A 22,354-nucleotide genomic window follows, 5' to 3' on the forward strand; every position below is an offset into this window, starting at 1 on the left:
AACTTCTTCCTTTGAGTCTGTGGCCTCAAAAAAAAAAAAAAAAAAAAAAAAATTGGTTTTCTGCTTTGATAAGCCAGAGTTGGTTCTATTTCTTTCAAGAAGATTCCCAGTTGATTAAAAAAAAAAATCAGTTCACCCGTTATTAAAAAGAATTTAATGATGTCTAGGGAACACTGATCTTTTTGTTTGATCAAAGACCAACTCTGTAGACCCAGGATTTGTACCTGAAGCAGCTGTTTTTTCACTTAAATGATTCTGTCTTTCCTCCGATTCATAAAGTCTGGGTGATACACAAGCAAGCTTTAATGCCTGATTTCTACTCCCCACCTTCACTGGAAAAGCAGGGGTTGTTCCTGGACAAAGAGAAAACAGTGTCTCACTGCCACCAAGCCCTGTCAGGTGTGGCAGGAGGTGTGAGGGGGATAGGAAGAAGCACAGAGGGACTGCCCTCCATAGCTTGGGTCTCCCTGAAACTGGATCTTCCCTTGTGGAGTCGGGGAAGGAAGTATCGCTGCTTGTGGGTTTCAAAGATGCAAGGGAAGTTCATGGACTGGGTGTCCAAGGCTGCCCAGGAGAGGGGAGGTCTGGGTGCTCTGTGTATGTGGCCAGGTGGATGGACTCGTAACACCAATCAGGAGTGGCCAGTGCCATGGGCCAAGACACCCAGGACAAATACCTCATCAGTTCTTTAAAATCAAAGCTAAAAAATCAAAATCACAATGAGATACCATTGTACACCAGTCACAATGGTTATTAGTAAAAAGTCAAAAAAATAACAGATGCTGGTGAGGTTGTAGAGAAAAAGGAATGCTTATACACTGTTGGCGGGGGTATAAATTAGTTCAGCCATTGCGGAAAGCAGTGTGGCAATTCCTCAAAGAGCTAAAAATAGAACTACCATCTGACCCAGCAATCCCATTACTGGTTAATATACACAAAAGGAATATAAATCTTCCTACCATGAAGACATATGCACGTGAATGTTCACTGATGCACTATTCCCAACAGCAAAGACATGGAATCAACCTAAATGCCCATCAATGACAGACTGGTTAAAGAAAATGTGGTACATATACACCAAGGAATACTATGTAGCTATAAAAAAATGAGATCACATCTTTTGCAGAAACATGGATGGAGTTGGAGGCCATTATCCTTAGCAAACTAACGCAAGAACAGAAAACCAATTACCGCATGTTCTTATTTATAAGTGGGAGCTAAATAATGAGAACACATGGACACAGAGGGGATCAACACACACTGACGCCTATGTGAGTGTGGAGCATGGGAGGAGGGAGAGCAAAAAAAAATAACTATTGGGTACTAGGCTTAGTACCTGGGTGATAATATAATTTGTACAAAAAGCCCCCATGACACAAGTTTACCTATATAACAAACCTGCACATGTACACCGAACCTAGAAAAAAATTTTTTTTTTTTAAATAAAAGTTAAAAGCTAGTCATATTCTTACATTTCAGCCACAGCACTGGACTTAGTAGAAATTAATTAATTAAGTTCCATTAGCCAGATTTCTATTTAAGGCCTATAAGTATCAGTTAGGAACAGTCTGGTGGACCAAAAAAAGAGCCTCAGGCTCCAAAAAAGAAAATGTCCTGAGGACCCCCTACAGGACAATAGCCCCGCAGGGCCTTGCTGGTCAGCAGAGCAGCTATTCGAATGCAGTTCCACCAACAGCCTCAGGGGCACTGTGCTGGTGTGAATTTGGGGCTGAATGGAACATTATCTGGTTCTGCATGGTATCTTATTATTTGAAATTTCAGGCTATTTCTCTTCTGACTATACAAAAGTTTTCCTTTGAAGGGGTGCCAAGAAAGAATAGAGACAAAAAAATACCTTTTTCATTTTCTAAATAAAACTTTAGGTGGCTCGAAAGAAGGCAATATATCCTGATGGTTAGAGCAAGGGTTTAGTAAGAGATTACCCTGGGTTAAACAACTGGTTAAGGACCTCAGACTAATCACTTAACCCCTGCTGGAGGAAATCTAAGTAAAAGTAAAATGTTGGAGTTTAGTATAATGTTTGAAGTTCATAAAACTGGCACAATGTCATCTACTTTGCTAGATTGTTAATAAGGATTAAATAAGATACAGCATTTAACACACAGAAATGCTCAGTAACTCACTATAATAATCAGACCCGAAGTTATGAAAACCTGCTTCCTAGTTCAAGAGTTGAAGGAGGAGGTTGCTTACTATTTTTGCACAAGTTCAATTCCAAAACATTGATCTGTGATTAAATATCATAAAACTATCATAAAACTCATAATCACAAGCTACTTATCCAGCTCATAAATCACAGCTTTTTTCTACTTTTTGCCATCTGCTTATTAGGTAACTGTTTATCTACTAAAAGAAATAAAAGATGGAATTATAATAAATCCATTTTTCTACCTGCTGACTTCTGTGATAAAGGGTCTTCACTGGGGTGATGGGGAAGTTCTGAAAATGGATACTGGTGATGGCTCCACAGCATTGTAAGTGTAGGACATTGTGAATGGCTTGGAACTATACATTTAAAAATGGTTAAAATGGCAAATGGTATGGCATGTATATTTTACCACAATTTAAAAAAGAGATCAGAAATCTCTTTTTAGAACCTGCGATTCACTCAGATATACAGCTGTCTGTGCTATGCCGTCCTCCATTACTAGACATAACAATAACTTGGATGTACCAAAAAGCAGATTATCTAAACAGATTTGGGAGTGAAAAGGAGGTTTGAGTATTCTCAGCACCATTACCAATTCTAATAATTCATCATAATAGTTTAATGGCTCTTTTTTCTGCTGAAATAATTATATGTGCCAAACTCAGCCTACTGATTAAGAATTGTAGCTACAAAGGCTAGCCTGGCAGTTTGAAAAATCTTAAGTGAATTTTATGAGATCAGAATCCTCATTCCAGATCTGTCTCTCCCAAGCCTAGGGCAACTGTATGGCTCACCATCTTGACTTTGAAGTTTTTCTCTGCTACAAGACTGTGGTTACCCACACCCTTTGCTAAAGGTGGATTCCCTCTATCTACAATCAGTTCTTGAGAAAATCAGACTATCGGCCAGGAAGTGAAATTCTTCTCTTCCTTTGAACTAAAAAGACTCTGCTGCTCCCTGTGCTGGATTGGTATCTGTCAGCATTCACATATGAGGCTCTCTCTGTCTCTCTAGAATTATTAACTGAAGTGAAGCCTCTGAACCTGTGTTAGACAGAAGTTGAGCCAGCAAGTACAGCCCCACATATGTGCCCTGTTTACACATTAGTTTATTTTAATTTCATTGTCAGATTTAATAATTCCATTTACAATTACATTTCCGGGTTACAAAACATCTTGCTTTTTGAAGCTCAGTGTCTTCCTTAAACAAACACACCCACACATTAAACATGCACACACCCTCTTAAAATATTAGTGCATTTACAAAAGGGAGGTCTTAGCCTTGAGAACGCAGGTGCTCCTTTCCATTTCTTTCTTCCAAAAAGCTTTCAGCGATTTCAGAGGCTACGTTGGGTAAATATATGAACAAGCCAAAGATTAGGGATTCTATTTACTTGGCTATTATTCTAGGCTGCCTCTATTATTGAAATTGTGTCATAATCCTAGAGCTAACTAAATTGTAACTCTGACTCCATAACATGCTTTCCTCATTTATTCCTGCTACGCTGTGCAAGAAAAGCAGCTTTCTGCCAATGAGCATCCTGTAAAGTTCCAAATCTTGCTTTGTACGCTGTGCATTCATGCCTTTACATTCAACAAATCTTATTTTCCTACAAAATCATTTTACTGTAGGTAAGGCAATTACATACTAGTATATATATTAGCTACTAGTTAGCATACTAGTTGGCACATGCCACTTTTCAGATTTGTCCCCATGATATCTTACTCTGATAACCCAATAATATCTTCTTTGAGCATCACTGTATTCCCAACAAGGCAACTCAGTTGCCAAAAATTATGAAAGAGCAAGGGAAAAAAATACAGTGGAATATGCATGCACATATTTCAAAGCAAAAACTTCCTGGTATAATGAGAAAGAAGTTGAAGAAATTACCAGCCCACACAGGTGAGTCAGAGTACCTGACTCTGAATCCTAGTTCTAATGTCTGCTACTAGGTGATCTCAGGCAAATAAGTTACTTATGCATCCCTTGGACTGTTTAGAGAATTAAATGAGATCATACAGCAACATGCATAGTACTTGGCACATCAAATACACTCAACAAATGCTTTTAGCTGTACTTAGTGTTATTGCTGTCACTATTGTAACAATGAACAATAAAATAACAAATGTATGATTGGTTTGATTAAACTTTTATGACTCCCTCCTAGCCATTCAATGCTGGCAATATACAAGTAGCAGAAATTAGTTTTATTGAAAGTATTTGACATGAAGGATTACTTATCTTTAGAAAATCAATACACAGGCTATGGAAGCATTTAAATAAAATGTCTATCCTAATGTGGAATGCACGTGCATCAAAAGGAAGACAAAAATAAATCTAGTGTTGAAATTCCACTATTTTGAGTGTGTGACTTAAGCTTTTAAGAATTTTGTTAAAGCTCAGTTTTATTTAAACTGCTAGAAAGGGAAATTTAAGTACAGGTTGGCCTTCCTCCTGACCCTAAAGCTTAAACAAAACATACATTTAGTACCGAATGGAAAGAGAGTAAAGAAACTGTGTGTTACCTGACATACTCTAACTTATGTGATGGGTCACAAAAATAACTTGATAATGCTATTCAGATATTTGAGATGTGCAAACTCTACAATTAACCAGGGACTATTCAATAAGAGAAACTTTAATGTAAAGATAAACTATTAAATGTAAAAGAAAATCAGGTATAGGTATAATTTCTTAATCTAATTTCATTATTAATAATGTTACATCATAGTCATAAAGAAAAAGTTTCTTTTACATTTAGTTGAAAAAGACATAAACAAACACCAGAAGATGTCTTGTAAATGCTCTTTCAGGAAACAGTCCAGTTAAACCAAGAGAAATCTTGTTCCTATGTCCTCTAGCAACATTTCATAAAAGAGTTGGCTAGCAAATGTCAATTTCAATTCTTCAACTAAAATCTGCTCTAAATCTCTATAATTATTACTATAATTTAACTTTTTACTGGTACTCCTTCCAAATGTAAATTCATCAGTGTATTGCCAACTTGTGATTTCCTCAGCCCTTGAAGCTTGATGCCTGAGGGTGTCACGCAGGAAAGTTAAGAATCTAGATCCAGGCCAGGTGCAGTGGCTCATGTCTGTAACACTGGCACTTTGGGAGGCCGAGGCAGGCGGATCACTTGAGGTCAGGAGTTCGAGACCAGCCTGGCCAACATGGTGAAAGCCCATCTCTGCGAAAAATAAAAAAATTAGCGAAGTGTGGTGGTGGGCGCCCGTAATCCCAGCTACAGTCAGGAGGCTGAGGCCGGAGAATCGCTTGAACCTGGGTGGCAGAGTTTGCAGTGAGCCGAGATTGTGCCACTGAGCTCCAGCCTGGATGACAGAGCAAGACTATGTCTCAAAACAAAACAAAACAAAACCTAGAACCAGACGTTTGGGGATACAACATCTGCTGTTGTAACCTGCGTTTAGCCCACTCAGCACACATTTTTTTTTTTTTTTTTGAGACAGTGTTTCACTCTTGTCACCCAGGCTGGAGTGTAACGGCACAATCTTGGCTCACTGCAACATCTGCCTCCCAGGTTCAAGTGATTCTCCTGCCTCAGCCTCCCGAGTAGCTGGGGCTATACGTACATGGACCACAGCCAGCAAATTTCTGTATTTTTAGTACAGATGGAGTTTCACCATGTTGGCCAGGCTGGTCTTGAACTCCGGACCTCAGGTGATCCACCCACCTCAGCCTCCCAAAGTGCTGGGATTATAGGCATGAGCCATGGTACCAGGCCAGAACAGTTTTAACCATAAGTTAAGAACACCATCTATAGGCAGGGTGCAGTGGTTCACGCCTGTAATCTCAGCACTTTGGGAGGCTGGGGCAGGTGAATCACTTGAGGTCAGGAGTTGGAGACCAGCCTGGCCAACATGGCAAAACCCCGTCTCTGCTAAAAATACAAAAATTAGCCAGGCATGGTGGCACACGCCTGTAATCCCAGCTACTCAGGAGGCTGAGACATGAGAATCACTTGAACCAAGGAGGCAGAGGTTGTAGTGAGCTGAGATCACCTCACTGCACTGCCACCCTGGGTGAGAGAGAGAGACTCCCTCTCAAAAAAAAAAAAAAAAAAAATTAAAAAAAGGAACACCATCTATAACAAATGACCATCTTCAAAAACATCTTATGATGTTTCCATTCAGCACTCAAAGCACTGAGAGAATGTTACCTACATTCCTTTTAGAAGGTAGTATACACTGACATCATCTAAAAATGGAATCATTAGTATATTTTTTGGAATGAATCTACTACAAGATATTTACTTGAGGAAGAAAAACCTCTCAGACCTCAAAGTCAACCTCTGGACGTATCTCAAAATGGAAGAGGGACCCATCAAATTTATACAGAAAGTAGATGATAGCTTACTATTAGAGAAAACTGTCAAAACAAGCACTACCCACCAAAAGTAACAGTGACAAAACAGAAGTTGAAGAAGACAGTAATCAAGAGTCTATGGCTAAGAGGTGTCGAGGAGTGCTGTGGGGCAGCAGGGGCTCTGGAGGCAAAAGAGTGTGACTGACTCCTGACTATGCCAGAGAATGGCTCTGAAACAAGACCTTTGCTTTCATACATGGGAAGTGGAGATGACACGACCCACCAGAGCAGTGTTTGGTGGATTAAAGATGCTGCCCATGACCCACCTGGCACATTTTCACTCTGTCATTGTCCCTTCGCCTTTCCTGCATGGAGAATCTCCTTCCTGCATGCTGCTTAAACAGAGTACTATCTGAAATCATTTAGGCAGGATCTCTTGATGCCCAGGGCTTATGAAGAGGTGCTTGACTCTGGCCAGTAAGGACCTATTTGGGAATGGATAGCGGACCCCCTTTCTTCTAGTGGTGTCCCCTACTTATTATGCCTGCTATCTAGCTGCTTAACAGTCAGTACTCGTCCAGTGGGCAGAACCAAGCACTGTACTAGAACAAAAAGTGTCTAAAACACCGTGACAGGAAGGAGGAAGGGCAGGATAGGAGTAAGAGAACAGCTGAGAGACTGAACAAGTGTGGAGACAGCACAATGGCTATATATTTTTTTTCTTTTACATGATTAAAGAACTTCACGAAAATATTTAGCCTGTAAAATATCCAAAAATATTCATGTGATAAAAAAAATTCCTGAATCAGGCAAATAAAAACCTGTTCCCATTGTAATCATCACAACTTTTTGTTGTTGTTGTTGTTGAGACGGGGTCTCGCTCTGTTGCCCGCACTGGAGTGCAGTGGTGTGATTTCGGCTCACCACAACCTCTGCCTCCTGGGTTCAAGTGATTCTCCTGCCTCAGACTCCTGACTAGCTGGGACTACAGGCGTGTGCCACCATGCCCAGCTAATTTTTGTATTTTTAGTAGAGAAGGAGTTTCACTATGTTGGCCAGGCTAGTCTCGAACTCCTGACCTTGTGATCAGCCCGCCTCGGCTTCCCAAAGTGCTGGTATTACAGGCATGAGCCACTGTGCCCGGCCTGTTTTGTTTTGTTTTGAGCTGGAGTCTCCTTCTGTTACCCAGGCTGGAGTGAGTGCAGTGGTGTGATCTTGGCTCACTGCAACCTCCGACTCCCAGGTTCAAGCAATTTTCCTGCCTCAGCCTCCCAAGTAGCTGTGACTACAGGTGCATGCCACCACACCCAGCTAAATCACAACTTTTCTACAGCACAGGAAACAATTGCTCTTTTAAGTCTATTTTGGTATTCGTGTATTCACTCATTGCACAAATATTTATTGAATGCCGATGGGCTGAGCCCTGTAACAGGGGCTGCAGATACAGCTGTGAACATGACAGTCAGTTGCCCTCCTATCACAGAGCTTAGACTTTATTGAGGGGCAGAGACCATAAACCAATAAATGAAATAATACATGTTGAAATTAGGAAGTAAATGTTAATATGTGCTATGAAGCAAAAACAAAGCAGAGTAAGGGGGTAGAGAATGTCTGACTACAGGGGAAACGAAGAGACTCTATTCATAAATGTTTAAACAACCCATCAAAATTCATCAGAATGATTTACTTCCAACAGCAAAGTTTTACTTGGCATGCTAGTAGTTTGAAATCATCTTATCTTTTAATATTTAATGTATCTGTGTGAAGGGGTTTCCTCCTAAGTCCCTAAGTCCCTCACAAATGTAAAACACATTTCCTTCCTCCTAAGTCCCTCACAAATGTAAAACACACCCTGGGGTGGGCACTTATCCCAAGCCAAGGCTGGTGCTTTGAGCACGTTCTGGCATTTATTTATGCTGAGCCTCCACATACCTGGAGGCACAGATGCTGCTGGCTCAGTCAGGCAGAACCTGTCAGGCGTTAAGGCTTATCTTTCCCTTGAAATCCCTTGATTAAAAAAAATAAAAAGCAAAGACACCTAAAAAATAAAATTAGGAATAACCATCCAGAGGTAGTGTGCATTTACTGTTCTCCTACAGTGCTGGGCACACCAGCCTTGACACACAATGCCAATATTTAGAGATTGATCAGATTGCATAAATGCTAACTGCATGCTTTAAAACTGGAAGTATTAACTACTACCAATTTTCAGTGCTATAAGACAATGTAAAACGCCTTTTCTGTTTCAGTATCTGTGTATACCTTTTGACAACAGGGAAATTAACCAAGCTATTGTTGAACAATGACTGTTTATTTAGCTTTCTTATTTTAAATGTCAGCAGTACTCCTGCTGACAGACAGGACTTATTGCTCCTCGATTGTCATGATGTTTGTATTGTGCAAATAACACCAATGGCAAAGCCTTGCACTAAGCATGTTTTGCCTACTAGGTTAGTAATCAGGTTATTTTAAAAAAAAGGCATCAACGCTTATTATTTAAGCTGCTGTGTCACAAGACATCAAACTTTCAAGTGGACTAAATATTTTGGGTCAATTTGAATAAACGTGTCATCCTGTCAGTCAGAGCTGTCTGAAACTGAAGTGAGTTTCCTTGTGAAAAAGTGAGTTTCCCATCATCAGAACTGTATGGGCAAAGAGCTTTCTCCAGCCCATTCTGTACAGAGTCCTTCGCAGTCTCTCAGAAACTGAATCCGACGGGCTTGGGAGCTTCCTGAGCTGAATTCTCGCAGTGGCCGAATTGCATAAGGGCTTCTTGATTTCTGTCCCCCGTGACAGTCATAACCATGCAACCATCTCTATAACAACTGAAGCATGGAGCTTGGGAGTCATCCTTGATATCACACTCACTCTCCTCCATGCCAACATAAATCTGATCTTGGCACTACCTGCCTTAAAAATACTGTAATTGGTTTCTCATAGTCCTCAGAATAAACACCAACTCTCTTTCACAGTATCCACAATGCCCTGCCCGACCTGACGCCCACTTACCTTCCAGCCTCATTTTGTGCCTAATACTCCTCTTTCAATCTCACCTCCGTGCCCCTCCCTCCCCCAAGTGGCAATGAAAAGGCTGCTGGGAAGAAGGGAAACGTGGAGTCAAGGTGTGGACCAAACCATGAGCAGCGGTGTCATTGCTAAAAACCTTCCCAAGGAGGTTCTTTGTTTTTAATTAAATTTTAAATTTCAGGATAGTTTTATATTTACTGAAAAACTGTGATGGAGTCAAGAGAGTTCCTCCACACTCCACACTCAGCCAGTTTCCCCTATCATTAATATCTTTCATCGTGTGGCACATTTGTCACAACTCACAAACCAGTATTGACAGAATATTGTTAGCTCCAGGTACACTTTAGTCAGATTGCCCTGGTACGATCAAAACTAGCTGTCTTTTTTCTGTTCCAGGACCCACCAGGGGACCATACTACATGTAGCTGCCGTGTCTCCTTAGGCTCCTCTAGACTGTGTTAGCTTCTCAGACTTCGTTTTCAATGACCTTGACAGTTTTGAGGAGTACTGCTTAGGCAGTTTGCAGAATGTCCTGAATTTGGTGTGTCTGGCGTTTTTCTCATTATGAGACTGGGGTTATGGGTTTCTGGGAGGAAAACTTCCCATCATATTATATCAAGGATGCATACTGTCCACATGACGCATCACTGATGCTGACCTTGATCATCTGACTGAGGTCGTATTTGTCATTTCCCCCGCTGTCTCTAGAGTGCTCTGGACGGAACTCACTCTGCACTGCCCACATAATGAATGGGGAGTTATGTTCCACTTCCCTAAGGTGGGGAGTATGTACATAAATTACTTGGAACTCTTCTCTATGGGAGATTATTCTATTGTATTCATTTAATCATTTATATCAATATGGACTCATGGATATGTATTTAATACTTTGTATCACATCCCAAGACTGTGATTTATTTGGCTGCTGGAGTTGGCCCAGGTTGGGGCACTGGGAGCTCTTTCAGTGGGCCCCTGCTGCGATGACACATGCGCCCATCACTGTGTGTGTTTCTGGGCACTTCCTTCCTTTCTGGCACTATAAGATGCTTCATGCTCATCTTCTGTCTTCCTTGTTCCAGCCCTGGAATCAGCCATTTCTCCAAGGAGCCTTGGTTCCTCTTACTGGAGAATGGTGTAAACCCAATTTCTGGGTGCTGATGTGCTCCGTGCTGCTGGAACTGAGAACTGTTTTTAAAGAAACTAGTAGATAGATATCTTTATTATTTGTATTAATCTTCTTGGAGCATGGAGGTGATTCTTTGGAGTATAAACCATAATTCTCTGGTTTGTTTCTTGAACAAAAAAAATTTAATAAGCTAGAAGAGATGATATAGGATAATATGGCAAAAGCGAGTGTGTTTGGCAGACTATAAATAAAGCTCTACAGAAACGTAAGGTATTATATTTTAATCAGCTTAAGGTAAGGCCCTGTGGGCTTCTAGACTTTGGTTTGGTGAGTCAGTCTGATGCGAAAAAACAAACAAAATCGAGTTTCAGTTTGTTGAGAATTGACTCATTTAGCTACTACTATTTCTTTCCATCTGATCTGATGTTTGGTCCATTTGAAAAACTCCATAAAGTTATTATTTAGTATCTCTACTTGCATATTGCTTTTGGCCAGAGAGATTCTGATTAGAAAGGAGCATGGAAATAAAGTTGTTTAATATTTACAAATAACCTCCTGGAATGCTAAAATCTTGGACTTTATCCTTTCCCTTCCCCTCCCCTCAGATTCTTTGCGGAAGAGTTGAAGAAAGAGAGCATAAGGAATTCTGTAACCAGAGGCAGAACCCAAAACTAACTGGGCCATGTCCTGCTTACATGGCTGTGGGGAGAATCTTTCCATCAGGACCACCATGGCTAAAAATGGTTATAAACTAAATTGACAGCTTTGCCACAAAAGTCTAAAGGAGCTCACAGGAAGAGGAAGATTTTATTGTTGATCAGTGGATGTCAGCAGGTCTCTCCAATGTCAATGAGAATAGATAGGTTGTGACATTAAAAAAAAAAACTTGGAGATCGTTAAGAGAACCATCAGGGCCCAAGACCCACATTGCTTACACCTCTTGCCTTCTAAAGGCCAGGTCACTTTCATGTCAGAATGTAAGGATCAACAGAGAAAAATGTGGGCAAGGCAGCACAGAGGGTATGAACACTGACAAAGTTTCATTATTTATAAAAATAGGGACAATATGACCTGTGTTATAGGGGATTAAACTTATCAGAGGATAAGTAAAATCTGAACCTAAAAACTCAGTAAGAGGGATTTACCTAAAAATTTTACATAACATAAAACACAAAAAGACCAAATAGTTTACAGAGGGCAATATGAAAACTTGCATGAGTAATACAATTGCCATTCACAAACTGCTGAACTAATATAGTTTCCATTCCTAATATCTATATAATTCTACCAGTTTATTTGCTGTAGTAAGAAACAATTCTGCTTCCTAGTGGGGGCAAAGTATTACTTCCTTGCTATTCACAAGCCTCAGCATATCTGTCTTTTTAGAAAACTGCACATTTTCTGAAGTGGCTGTAATGGAAACTGAACCTTAGATCATGCTCACCATAGCATACTTAACAAATATTCTAGTATATATTTTATAAAATGGTAAAATGAATGGAAATGCCATATCATCATGGTTTATTTTAAGCAAAAACCTTAAGTTATCTTATTACTCAGAAATGTGATTTAACATAAGCCAAAAACCATTGTGGGGGTATGAGATGAACAGCAGAAAACCTTAACATTGACAATAAGAGTTAAATCTCACCCCAGATGTCTCAGCAATTAAGAAAGTTGGTTTCAGTTAGGTATTGCCACATGTGTTTAGTGGAGGATTAAGTGACTGAATGTCATGCCTATAATATATATATTTATGTAAGCTATGAATGTGTTTAAAAATAGACAAGGCCATACTGTCAATCTGCAAAGCTACTGCCACACGTCTGTACACACACCCCACCCCCTTCAGAGATTAAAAAAAGGAGAAGCAGATTAAAAAGAAGTGCTTTGGGCCAGGCAAGGTGGCTCAGGCCTGTAACCCCAGCACTTTGGGAGACCAAGGAGGGTGGATCACCTGAGGTCAGGAGTTCGAGACCAGCCTGGCCAACATGGCAAAATCCCGTCTCTACTAAAAATACAAAAATTAGCTGGGCATGGTGGCACATGCCTGTGGTCCCAGCTACTCAGGAGGCTGAGGCAGGAGAAGTGCATAAACCCAGGAGGTGGAGGTTGCAGGGAGGGGAGATCGTGCCACTGCACTCCAGCCTGGGCAGTAGAGACTCCATCTCAAAAAAATAATAATAAAAATAATAATAAGACAAAAAAAGAAGTGTTTTGAAGTGAAATCACATTTTGCCTCCCGCAAGGAAATTAAGTGACTTTCCTAAGTAATTTATAGACAGTAAGTAGCAGAGTCACTGACTGCAAATCCAATTCTATTTCACCATGTGATTGCTTTCTTTCTCTGGGGAAGAAAATACTGTTTTAACCACTATTATGTTGCCTTCAAATGGTATTTGGTGTGTTAGGCTTTTTAAGAAAGCCCCTGCTGCTGCAACTTGTCTTTTTTCCTGTGAGGATCACTCTATGTAAAGTTAAGTAATGGAAAACTTCTGAATAAATACCTTGCAGCCAAGAGTTAGAGAGCATAGATACATGGTTGCCTAGCAGTGGCCTTTAACTGATGAATGTAAAGCAAACAACAGGGAAAAAAGAAAGTAGAGGAATCCTGTGTGCTCAGGGACTTCCTTGAATAGGGTGTTGGCCTCTAGCTGGTGAGGACTAGAAATGGCCGAGGGACTCAGAGCTCTGAGCAGAGCCCTGTTCCCAAGGGATGACTCATTCTGAAAAAGACAAATAATCTAAAAGTTTGCCTATGTAGAACTTATTATTCAAAGATCAAAAGCATTCCCTATTTGACTTCTCTGAATTTGTATCATTCAAACAGCACAAGTATGAATACAAAGGTATTCTGACCCTAAGAAACACAGTCTTATAACTAAGAAGGTAAAAAAAAAGTTGTGATTTGGTTAGGGAGGTACACAGTTTGAAGGCAGGTATTCTATTTCTTTCCATTTTGCTATGTAATATAATTCTTTACATTTATCCAGGAAGCAGTTAAACAAAAATATATAAGGTACCTATAAAAAGTTACATTTTCATAGAAGAATACTGCCAACGAGATCCTGTATGCTTTTACATTACAAATCTCAGTAATTTCACCCATCACTCCTGGTAATACCCCACTGTTAAGGCTGTGAGCCAACACCTAAGACCTGCTGTTTTGGGGTACAGACTGACTGCCTCCAAGAAAATGAGAAGCCACTACTATGGGTCTTAACTTACAAATTCAGCCCTATGAAGTGACAACTGGCATAACCCTCTTTGCATGTCCCCCATTCATCTCTGACATGAAACAAATCATGTGAATTAATGAGATCTGACAGAACAGCATTAAGAAAAATATTAAAATGTAAAAGTAGAATTGTTCTATTGTTTGTGTTAACTAAAATCTGAATACTTAATCATCTCTGGTTTGAATGATGGACTTCTTTTTCTCTCATATGTGAATTTTAGTGCAGAAAATATTAAGTTTCTTAACACAAAATTGTTTTGGATAAAGAACAGAATTTTTGAGAGTTAGTTCCAACATTCTGGGAAGCCGACTAGAAAAGCACACCAGCCAAAAGATAAACACTGAAAAAGATTTACATTTTTTTCTTTTGATGGTATCTCCTATCAGCAAATGTTGAGGTGTAGCAGCATGGCCTGGGAAAGGATGAGCCAAGCACGGCTGCCAGGAACACACACCTCACAGAAACTCACCGCTTATTTCCGCCTTAGCTCGGGGTGGGCTGGCGCTACCAACCACCAGCCAAAACTATACAATGTACCCAATCAGTAGCTTATTATGATGTGCCTATTGTTTCACTTTTGCCTGGGTCTGGAACAGACCCTGAACTAGATGTCCTGTCTGACAGTACAGGCAGCTGAAGAGCTTGGTCTGCTTGCTGCCTGAGATCCCGGTTCAATCCCTGGCTCTTCCACATACTGCCTTGTTACATAAGCAGAGGGCCTAACCTGCTTATTGTCTATAAAACGGGGATCATAACTCCTACCTCATAGGGTTACTAAGAAGAGTCAATCAACAGATACATGATAATCCCTAAAACCATCCCCAGAGGTGGAAAGTTCAATAAGGGCCAGTAAGGACTAGCTGTAAATGATGGCTGTGTCAGCATGCACACTTCCTCACTCTTCACAAAGCTGATGGAATGAATGCAATCTCCAAAAGAGCAGGATGTTTGTCTAAGCGTCTTTCACTACTTCACCTCTGGCACATGAAATCATGTCTGGCACATAATTAGCACTTCACAAATATTTGCTGAATAAATGAATGGCTGAAGGCACTGCACAAATATTTGCTGAATAAATGAATGGCTGAAGGCAAGAATCTGGAATTCTGCTAAAAAGGAGTACAGGCATTAGATTCAACAGTCTTAGGCAAGGAGACATTTAAATCACACTCATGACTACCCAGACACACTCAATTACTACAATGAAAACACTTCTCCAATATTGAAAGTTATTTCCTATATGCACTTTTTCAGATAGCCAGAAAACTTTTCAGATAGTCAAGCTCAGCTGCAAATATAACCATCAATATATTGCAATTATCTAGTAACATTCATATCTTCCTATAAATATTTGTAAGCATGTTTCAATGTTCTTATATTCATACATGAAAAATCATGATGATCACTTCCATTTACAATTAAATTTTCAGTAAAAATACTCAAATAAAAAATTACTGAGAAAATTACATAGAAAAAAAGAATTGTAATACCTTAAAGATACTAAGTTCTAATTTTTCAACAGGTAAAAAAACAAATCTAACCCAATGCCTTGGAATTTCTTGAAAATATGTAGTTTTAAACTTTCAGAAAAAGAAATAAAGGAATAAAAAATAAATGAGTTCTTTAGACTAAAAAAACACTGTGACCTGTTAAAATCTAAAGGAAAATTTTCTAAGAGTTTATGACAAATAAAAAATTTTTCTATTAGAGTATAAGTAACACTTTGAAAGCTAAAACCTGAATCTTTATCCTGGTACTTGAATAAATCATGGCAACTAAAAATTAATTTACTTAGGACACAGTGAGACAGATGCTTAGAACACAATTCACAGCTGAGACATTTCTTTTTTATTTGTTTATTTATTTATTGTTTTGAGAAGGAGTTTTGCTCGTGTTGCCCAGGCTGGAGTGCAATGGCATGATTTCAGCTCACTGCAACCTCTGCCTCCTGGGTTTAAGTGATTCTCCTGTCTCAGCCTCCCGAGTAGCTGGGATTACAGGCGTCTGCCACCACGCCCTGCTATTTTTTGTATTTTTAGTAGAGACAGGGTTTCACCATGTTGGCCAGGCTGGTCTCGAACTCCTGACCTCAGGTGATCCACCCTCCTTGGGGCCTCCCAAAGTGCTGGGATTACAGGCATGAACCACCACACCTGGCCTAAAACATTTTCTTTAAATGAAAAAAACATATGGAGAAAACATAAATCAGCTTTCATTATAGATGGTGCCATTTTGGTTTTGTTTTACCTTCAACCATGAGCATGGGCTCCCTGCCTCCACCATGGGCCAGCATCTCCCTGCGATAGCGCTCCCCGGCAGCCCTGGGGAAGAGAGGATCTGTTACAGACTCCTGCTTGCACAGCCTCCATTCACACTTGTCTTGAATTCTCAAAGAAAGCCACACTGATGCCATATTCATAAAAGCTGCCACCATGTGACAATTTGGCCCCTATTTTCTTGCTTCTAAAAATCAAATTCTGGCTTTTAAATTGTTCTAAAATAAATTAAACCAGGTGTGACATATTCCCTGTAAGAGGATAACTATACTTTTGGCTATCTGTTTTGTTAACAAGAGACCTCACTTTATAAAAATAATTAACTTATGTATTATACAATAGCTGTCCCCAATCTTTCTGGCACCAGGGACTGGTTTTGTGAAAGACAATTTTTCCACAGACGAGGGTTGATGGGGGAGGGATGGTTTCAGGATGATTCAAGAACATTACATTTACGGTGCACTTTATTATTACATTATACATTGTAATATATAGTGAAATGATTATACAACTCACCATAATGTAGAATCAGTGGGGGAGCCCTGAGCTTGTTTTTCTACAACTAGATGGTACCATCCAGGGGTGATGGGAGACAGTGACAGATCATCAGGCCTCAGATTCTCATAAGGAGTGCCCATCCTAGATCCTTGTGAGAGGATCATAAGGATCACATGCACAGTTCACAGTAGGGTTCCTGCTCCTATGAGAATCTAATGCTGCCACTAATCCAACAGGAGATGGATGGGGAGCGGCTGCAAATACAGATGAAGCTTCACTCGCTCACCCACCCACCACACCTCCTGCTGTGTGGCCCAGTTCCCAGTACCAGTCTGTGGCCTGGGGGTTGGGGACTCCTGTTACAGAATAAGTAAAATATTACATTTTATTCTCTATAAAAATAGTTTTGTGATTATTTTAAATGAGGCTTGAAATTATACCATTAAGAAATAATTTGTGATGGCACCTAATAAAGAAGAGAAAAAGAACACTCTAAAACAAGAGTGAAGGAAGAGAAGCTGGCAGGAAAAGGTTAATTACACCAGAAAACCTTGGTTCAGGATAACAGTTAACGGATCAGCAAACTCCACTGGAGTGTGCGGGTGATAAAGGCACAGTGGAGGCTGCCTTGTTCCCGTCTTCTGGTACTCTGTGTCACCTGGATATGCCTACCTGACAGAGTTCCACAAGGAACACTGTTAATGACAATATGTGAAGGTAGGTTTGGAATAATTTTTGTAGACATAAATCCTCCAAACTAATGGGACCTGGAAACAAGTTATTTAGTACTACTCTTTTGTATTTTATGAAAAATGCAATTCCTTTAACATACATGACTACATACTATGATGAGACAGGTTAAATAAATTTTGATATTGTTTCCATTTGAGAAGCTCTGGAGCCTCTTTACATGTGGGTCATTTTGTGAACATGGTCTTTAATCAGACTTTTTGATAGCATTACAGTATCAAAAACATGCTGACATCAAACACTAGCCCTGGTCACATCCTGAAGTGAGTGCTAAGCAAAGCAGGAAGCCTGGACTGAGGTGGCGCCTCCTCTCAGGGGCAGGGGTGGCTGAGGGGCCCTGCCTGACTCCTGGCCTGGGGTGCTCCGAGGCCCTTCTCAGCCATGGGATGTAGTGTCCTGACCCTAAATCAAATCCCTCCCCACAGGCCTCTAGCTCCTGGCTTGCCTCAGCTCTGCAATGCCTGACTTTCTGATGTAGGCTCCAGCCTGGTTATTTCTCAGGAGTGAGATCAAAAAGGAGACTTTGACAGAGGTTAGAAATTTTCTAGTCTAGTGAGCATTTTTACTAGCTTACTTTAATATGCCCATAAAAGTATGGCAACTACATGTCTAGGCAAGAATGTACACATAAACAAGATATAAATATTTAGAAACGTATATATTTTATAGTATGTGCTTTTCTAGTAAAGCATACTTCAAACAAGATGATATTTTGCCTATTTTACAGAAATCTACAGTAAAAAGTTATAATCCCTGAAACTGATTTACTGATGTCAAGTTTGGCTAAAGATCTTTTAAAAATAAAATCTGAAGAGCAGACCAAACGTCTACAGTCTGCAAAGGGTAGAAGACAAAATACATGTGAGTACCAAGCTGCAAAATATTTAAAAATTCGATGACATCACATTCAGACTCAAATAATTTGAAACAAATGTGATTATTAACTGCTGAGAAAAATCCAAGTCTATGTCAAATTGTATGACAGACTGAGAGGGTGAAGTGGAGGTGGGAGGGAGAAGAAACCAGGAAGGAGAAGACCTAGATTATAGTCTTAGTCCAGTTTTTACTGGTGAAGTCTGAACAAACTGTTTTCTCTGAGCCTCAGTTTTCTCTTATAAAACGTGCTGGTTTCTGCCAAGACTGCTGTGAATACTATGTGAAAACTCTAGGACACTCTAAAAACCAAGATAAAGCAGTAAAAATAGCACTCATCAGCCAAAGTTCCCTGAAAAGAATTTGGAGATGTAGTTATTTGTGTGGTGAGAAGATAAATGCTATAAACAACTCTGACACCAGATTATAATTACTGGTTTTCTTTCAAAGAAAGAGCCTTCTAAGGAATCATAGGACCCAAACTTGACAACCTCTTGGTTCCTATTGTTATAGGGAGTCCTGTTAGGAGGATCAGGAGGCCAAATCAGGGAGCAAAGAGAAGATCTCCTGCATCTCTCCAGCCAGCATGGGATCCTCTGCACCTCCCCAGACAGCACGGGAACCCTCGCACCCTTCACCCAGCACAGGACCCCACGCACCTCTCCAGACAGCATGGGATACCCCACCCCCACCAGACAGCACAGGATCCCCCGCAACCCCTCAGCCAGCACAAGATCCCCATACCTCCCCAGACAGCACAGGATTCACCACACCCCCAAGACAGCACGGGACGGGATCCCCCACACCCCCCTAGACAGCACGGGATCCCCTGCATCCCCCAGCCACAGCACAGAATCCCTCACACCCTCCAGGAAGCAAGGGATCTCCTGTACCTCTCCACCCAATGGAAGTTTAACCACTTCTGATCCTAGGCACCCCTACTTCCTCCCGACAATGCTCCCAGCCTCTCCAGTGCCTTGCTCTGCCTCCATTCTGTGGAAAGAGATGGGCATCCCGTATCACGTGGTGAGGTCAGAAAAGCCAAGAAAACCCATAGGAGCAACAGGGGCTGCTTCAGGTAGCACAGAGCCCTCATACAAGGGTTCCCTCAGGCACCACACAGCCACCTCTACACAGTGGCTGCAGGGTAGGGGGATGTCCAGGGCCACCGGTCAGCTGCAGGAAGCAGGAGCAAGCTTGGGTGGGAATGGCCAAGTGGGGTGAGGCTGTGTGGGGAGCCTGCCACTTTCTGCCAGGTTTGGCTGTGTTATGTGGGCTGCAGTTCTCGAGCCCGACTTCCAGATGTAATAGAGTGGGGAATTACTGTGGTCCAAGATGAGGACATTTTAGAACTTACCCCCTTACCTGTTGAAGGGATCCTGTAGAAAACACTCCTTCCAAACCATGGAGGCGACCGCTCTGGACATGAGGTAAGAGTAATATTTAGCACCATACCCCACGAGGTGGCTGAATCGCAGCTGCCAGGCCTGCCAAGAACAGAGAGACACAGCATGGGACACAAGTCAGTTTCCACTTGGAGAATATCACATGTGAGAACACAATGGAGACACAGAGAGACCCGTAAATGCTTTCATTTGCATTTTACCCTAGAAGGCTACGTCACCTATGATATCAATATTTTCACATTTTATACACTGTTAGGGGCTGAACTGTGTCTCCTGAAAATTCACATGTTGAAACCCAAAGCCATACCTCAGAATGTGACTTATTAGGAGACACGGCCTCCAAAGACGTGATTAAGTAAAAGTGAAGCTCTTAGACTGGGCCCTTGCCCAAACTCACTGGTGTCTTGGAAGAGGAGGAAAGGTGGATGCCAGGGTGTGGGCACAGAGGAAAGGCTGTCTGCAAGCCAAAGAGGCCTCGGGAGAAGCCAGATCTGCTGACACCTTGGTCTGGACTTCCAGCCTCCAAAACAGTGGGGAGTAAATTTCTGTTGTTTAAGCCACATAGTCTCTGGCATTTTGTGAAGGCAGCCTTAGCACACTAAGACATACACAAATAAAATTTTGTATCACATAAATATAATCATATATAGATGTATATGTTTTGCTCCAAATATACGGTTATTCTTCTTCATTAAGTGAGTTTAATTACACTGATTATAATACATTTTATTTCACATGACTATCTACAAAAACAGTAAAGTCAGGAGTTTATTTATTTTTAATAATTTAGTTAGTTCAGAGAGTTGTACTCTGCAATGATTCTCTGTTGCATGAACTGCTTTTCATAAACTAGTTTCTGTAACACAAAAACCTTCCATGTTTTTACCATAATTACATTTTATGACAAAACAAAAAGTCACAGAACAGAAGAAAAATGGGACGGAATTTAAAAATCATAACTATACAAAGAGGGGTAATCTGGGAATGCATTCTTTTTTTTTTTTTTAAGAAGAGACAAACGCTAAGAACCAAAGATAACCACCAGCAACTTGCCTCTCAGTGGAAGAAGGGTGAACAAACTGTTGTCCCTCCTTCTCTAAGCTCCTTCCACTTATTTTCTAATCATAAGAAGGAAGAAGCGGACACCTAATTGTTTTGTACAAGTTCATCACTTTGGGATTCACTTCTGTGACAGAAACGTAAAGACAGCCTAGAGACGGTGGCAGGAGTGCCAATGGTGGAGCCGGGTGGAGGTGCACATCTGTTCTGACCCACTTGGAACGCCTGGTCATCAACATTGGAGGAGAGAATTTGGAGTCTGGCACAGAGAGAGAGCATCCATTCTATCTCAGGACAATGATGTAGTTATGATAGGAAAAGCCACATGGATTTTCAAGGAAGGACACTGTTCCACTAGAAACTTCTTTTTCTACGAATACTGCTTTTTCTGTTGCTAAAGTGGAAAACATCTCCATTCCAATTCATCAGCAGGTGCAGGGCTATGCAAGCACGGCACACGAGCTTGCGATGGTGTATCTGCTGTAACGTCACCCCAGCCAAGACTGGGACTATGAAAACTGTCCTCAAAGGCTACACTTAGGACTTTAACATTTTTACTTTTCTGAAACAAATCTGACACAGCAATCATCCACTTTCTTCTGTCTTTATCTGACATAAACATTTCTTTTAAAAAATAGAAGCTTGGGCCGGGCACAGTGGCTCACGCCTGTAATCCCAGCACATCAGGAGGCTGAGGCAGCTGGGTCACTTGAGGCCAGGAATTCGAGACCAGCCTGGCCAACACGGTGAAACCCTGTCTCTACTAAACATACAAAAATTAGCCAGGCGTGGCGGCACAAGTCTGTAATCTCAGCTACTTGGGAGGCTGAAGCAGAAGAACTGCTTGAATCCGGGAGGCGGAGGTTGTAGTGAGCTAAGATCGCACCACTGCACTCCAGCCTAGGCGACAGAGCAAGAATCTGTCTCAAAAAAAAAAAAAATAATTAAAAAATAAATAAACAACTTTTTTAAAAAGCTTAACTTTTTTTTAACCATGATAACAACACTCTAACAAATCTGTTAACTCCCCAGAAAATAAAGAATAAACAAAGTATAATCCTTGCTACAACTCTATAAACTAGATAAGTGAATTCTAGTTAACATATCAAGGAAGAAACATTTTTAAAAATATGGTTACTTCATCACAGGAACGTGGCAGCATACTCCCTGTATTCACTACACAGTGGCTTAAAAGACGCATGGCAATGCTAGTGACTCTCTGGTTATGTCCGATTCTCCAAGACAACTAATTTGCTTGGGCTCAGCAAGGGCTCTGTCATAAAGAAGGTGTGCAGGAGCACTGCAATCAATTTAGGACATGGGGGCAGCACCTCAGAGACACACTGCACCTCCACATCCGTTCTCCTCTTTCTGTAAGAAGATATGATTGGAAGTCAGGTGGGCGCCTTGTGAGTGGTGTCCTGAAGGAATGATCCATGCCCCTTCCTCCTTGGGGATGCAGCCAGTCAGAAGTGTGGGCCTGTAATGGGGCAGCCGCCTCCTGTGCTGGGCAGGGGCACTTGCACAGCTATTGTTTTGGGTCTCTCGCACAGCAACTAGACCTGTATCCTACCTCACAGGATACCCCAACTTCAGGCCCA

At 41.0% G+C, this 22,354-nt stretch overlaps 1 protein-coding gene across 3 annotated transcripts in view; it reads right to left on the reverse strand.

The window, feature by feature from the left end:
* Positions 1-22,354, reverse strand: part of MIPEP (mitochondrial intermediate peptidase) — a 167,622-nt gene that overhangs the window by 10,212 nt on the left and 135,056 nt on the right. Inside the window, exons 17-18 of one of the 3 annotated variants that reach the window (XM_003833039.7) lie at positions 19,654-19,775; positions 16,139-16,212 (exon numbers count right to left, since the gene is read on the reverse strand). In XM_003833039.7, the coding sequence (XP_003833087.1) occupies positions 16,139-16,212; positions 19,654-19,775 (196 nt within the window). Of the gene's footprint in view, positions 1-16,138; positions 16,213-19,652; positions 19,776-22,354 lie in introns of those variants that run through there. The other 2 variants (XM_008958531.6, XR_010109663.1) reach the window with 2 other exon arrangements.

Source organism: Pan paniscus, chromosome 14, assembly GCF_029289425.2.
Source record: "Pan paniscus chromosome 14, NHGRI_mPanPan1-v2.0_pri, whole genome shotgun sequence".
Classification (NCBI taxonomy): domain Eukaryota; kingdom Metazoa; phylum Chordata; class Mammalia; order Primates; family Hominidae; genus Pan; species Pan paniscus.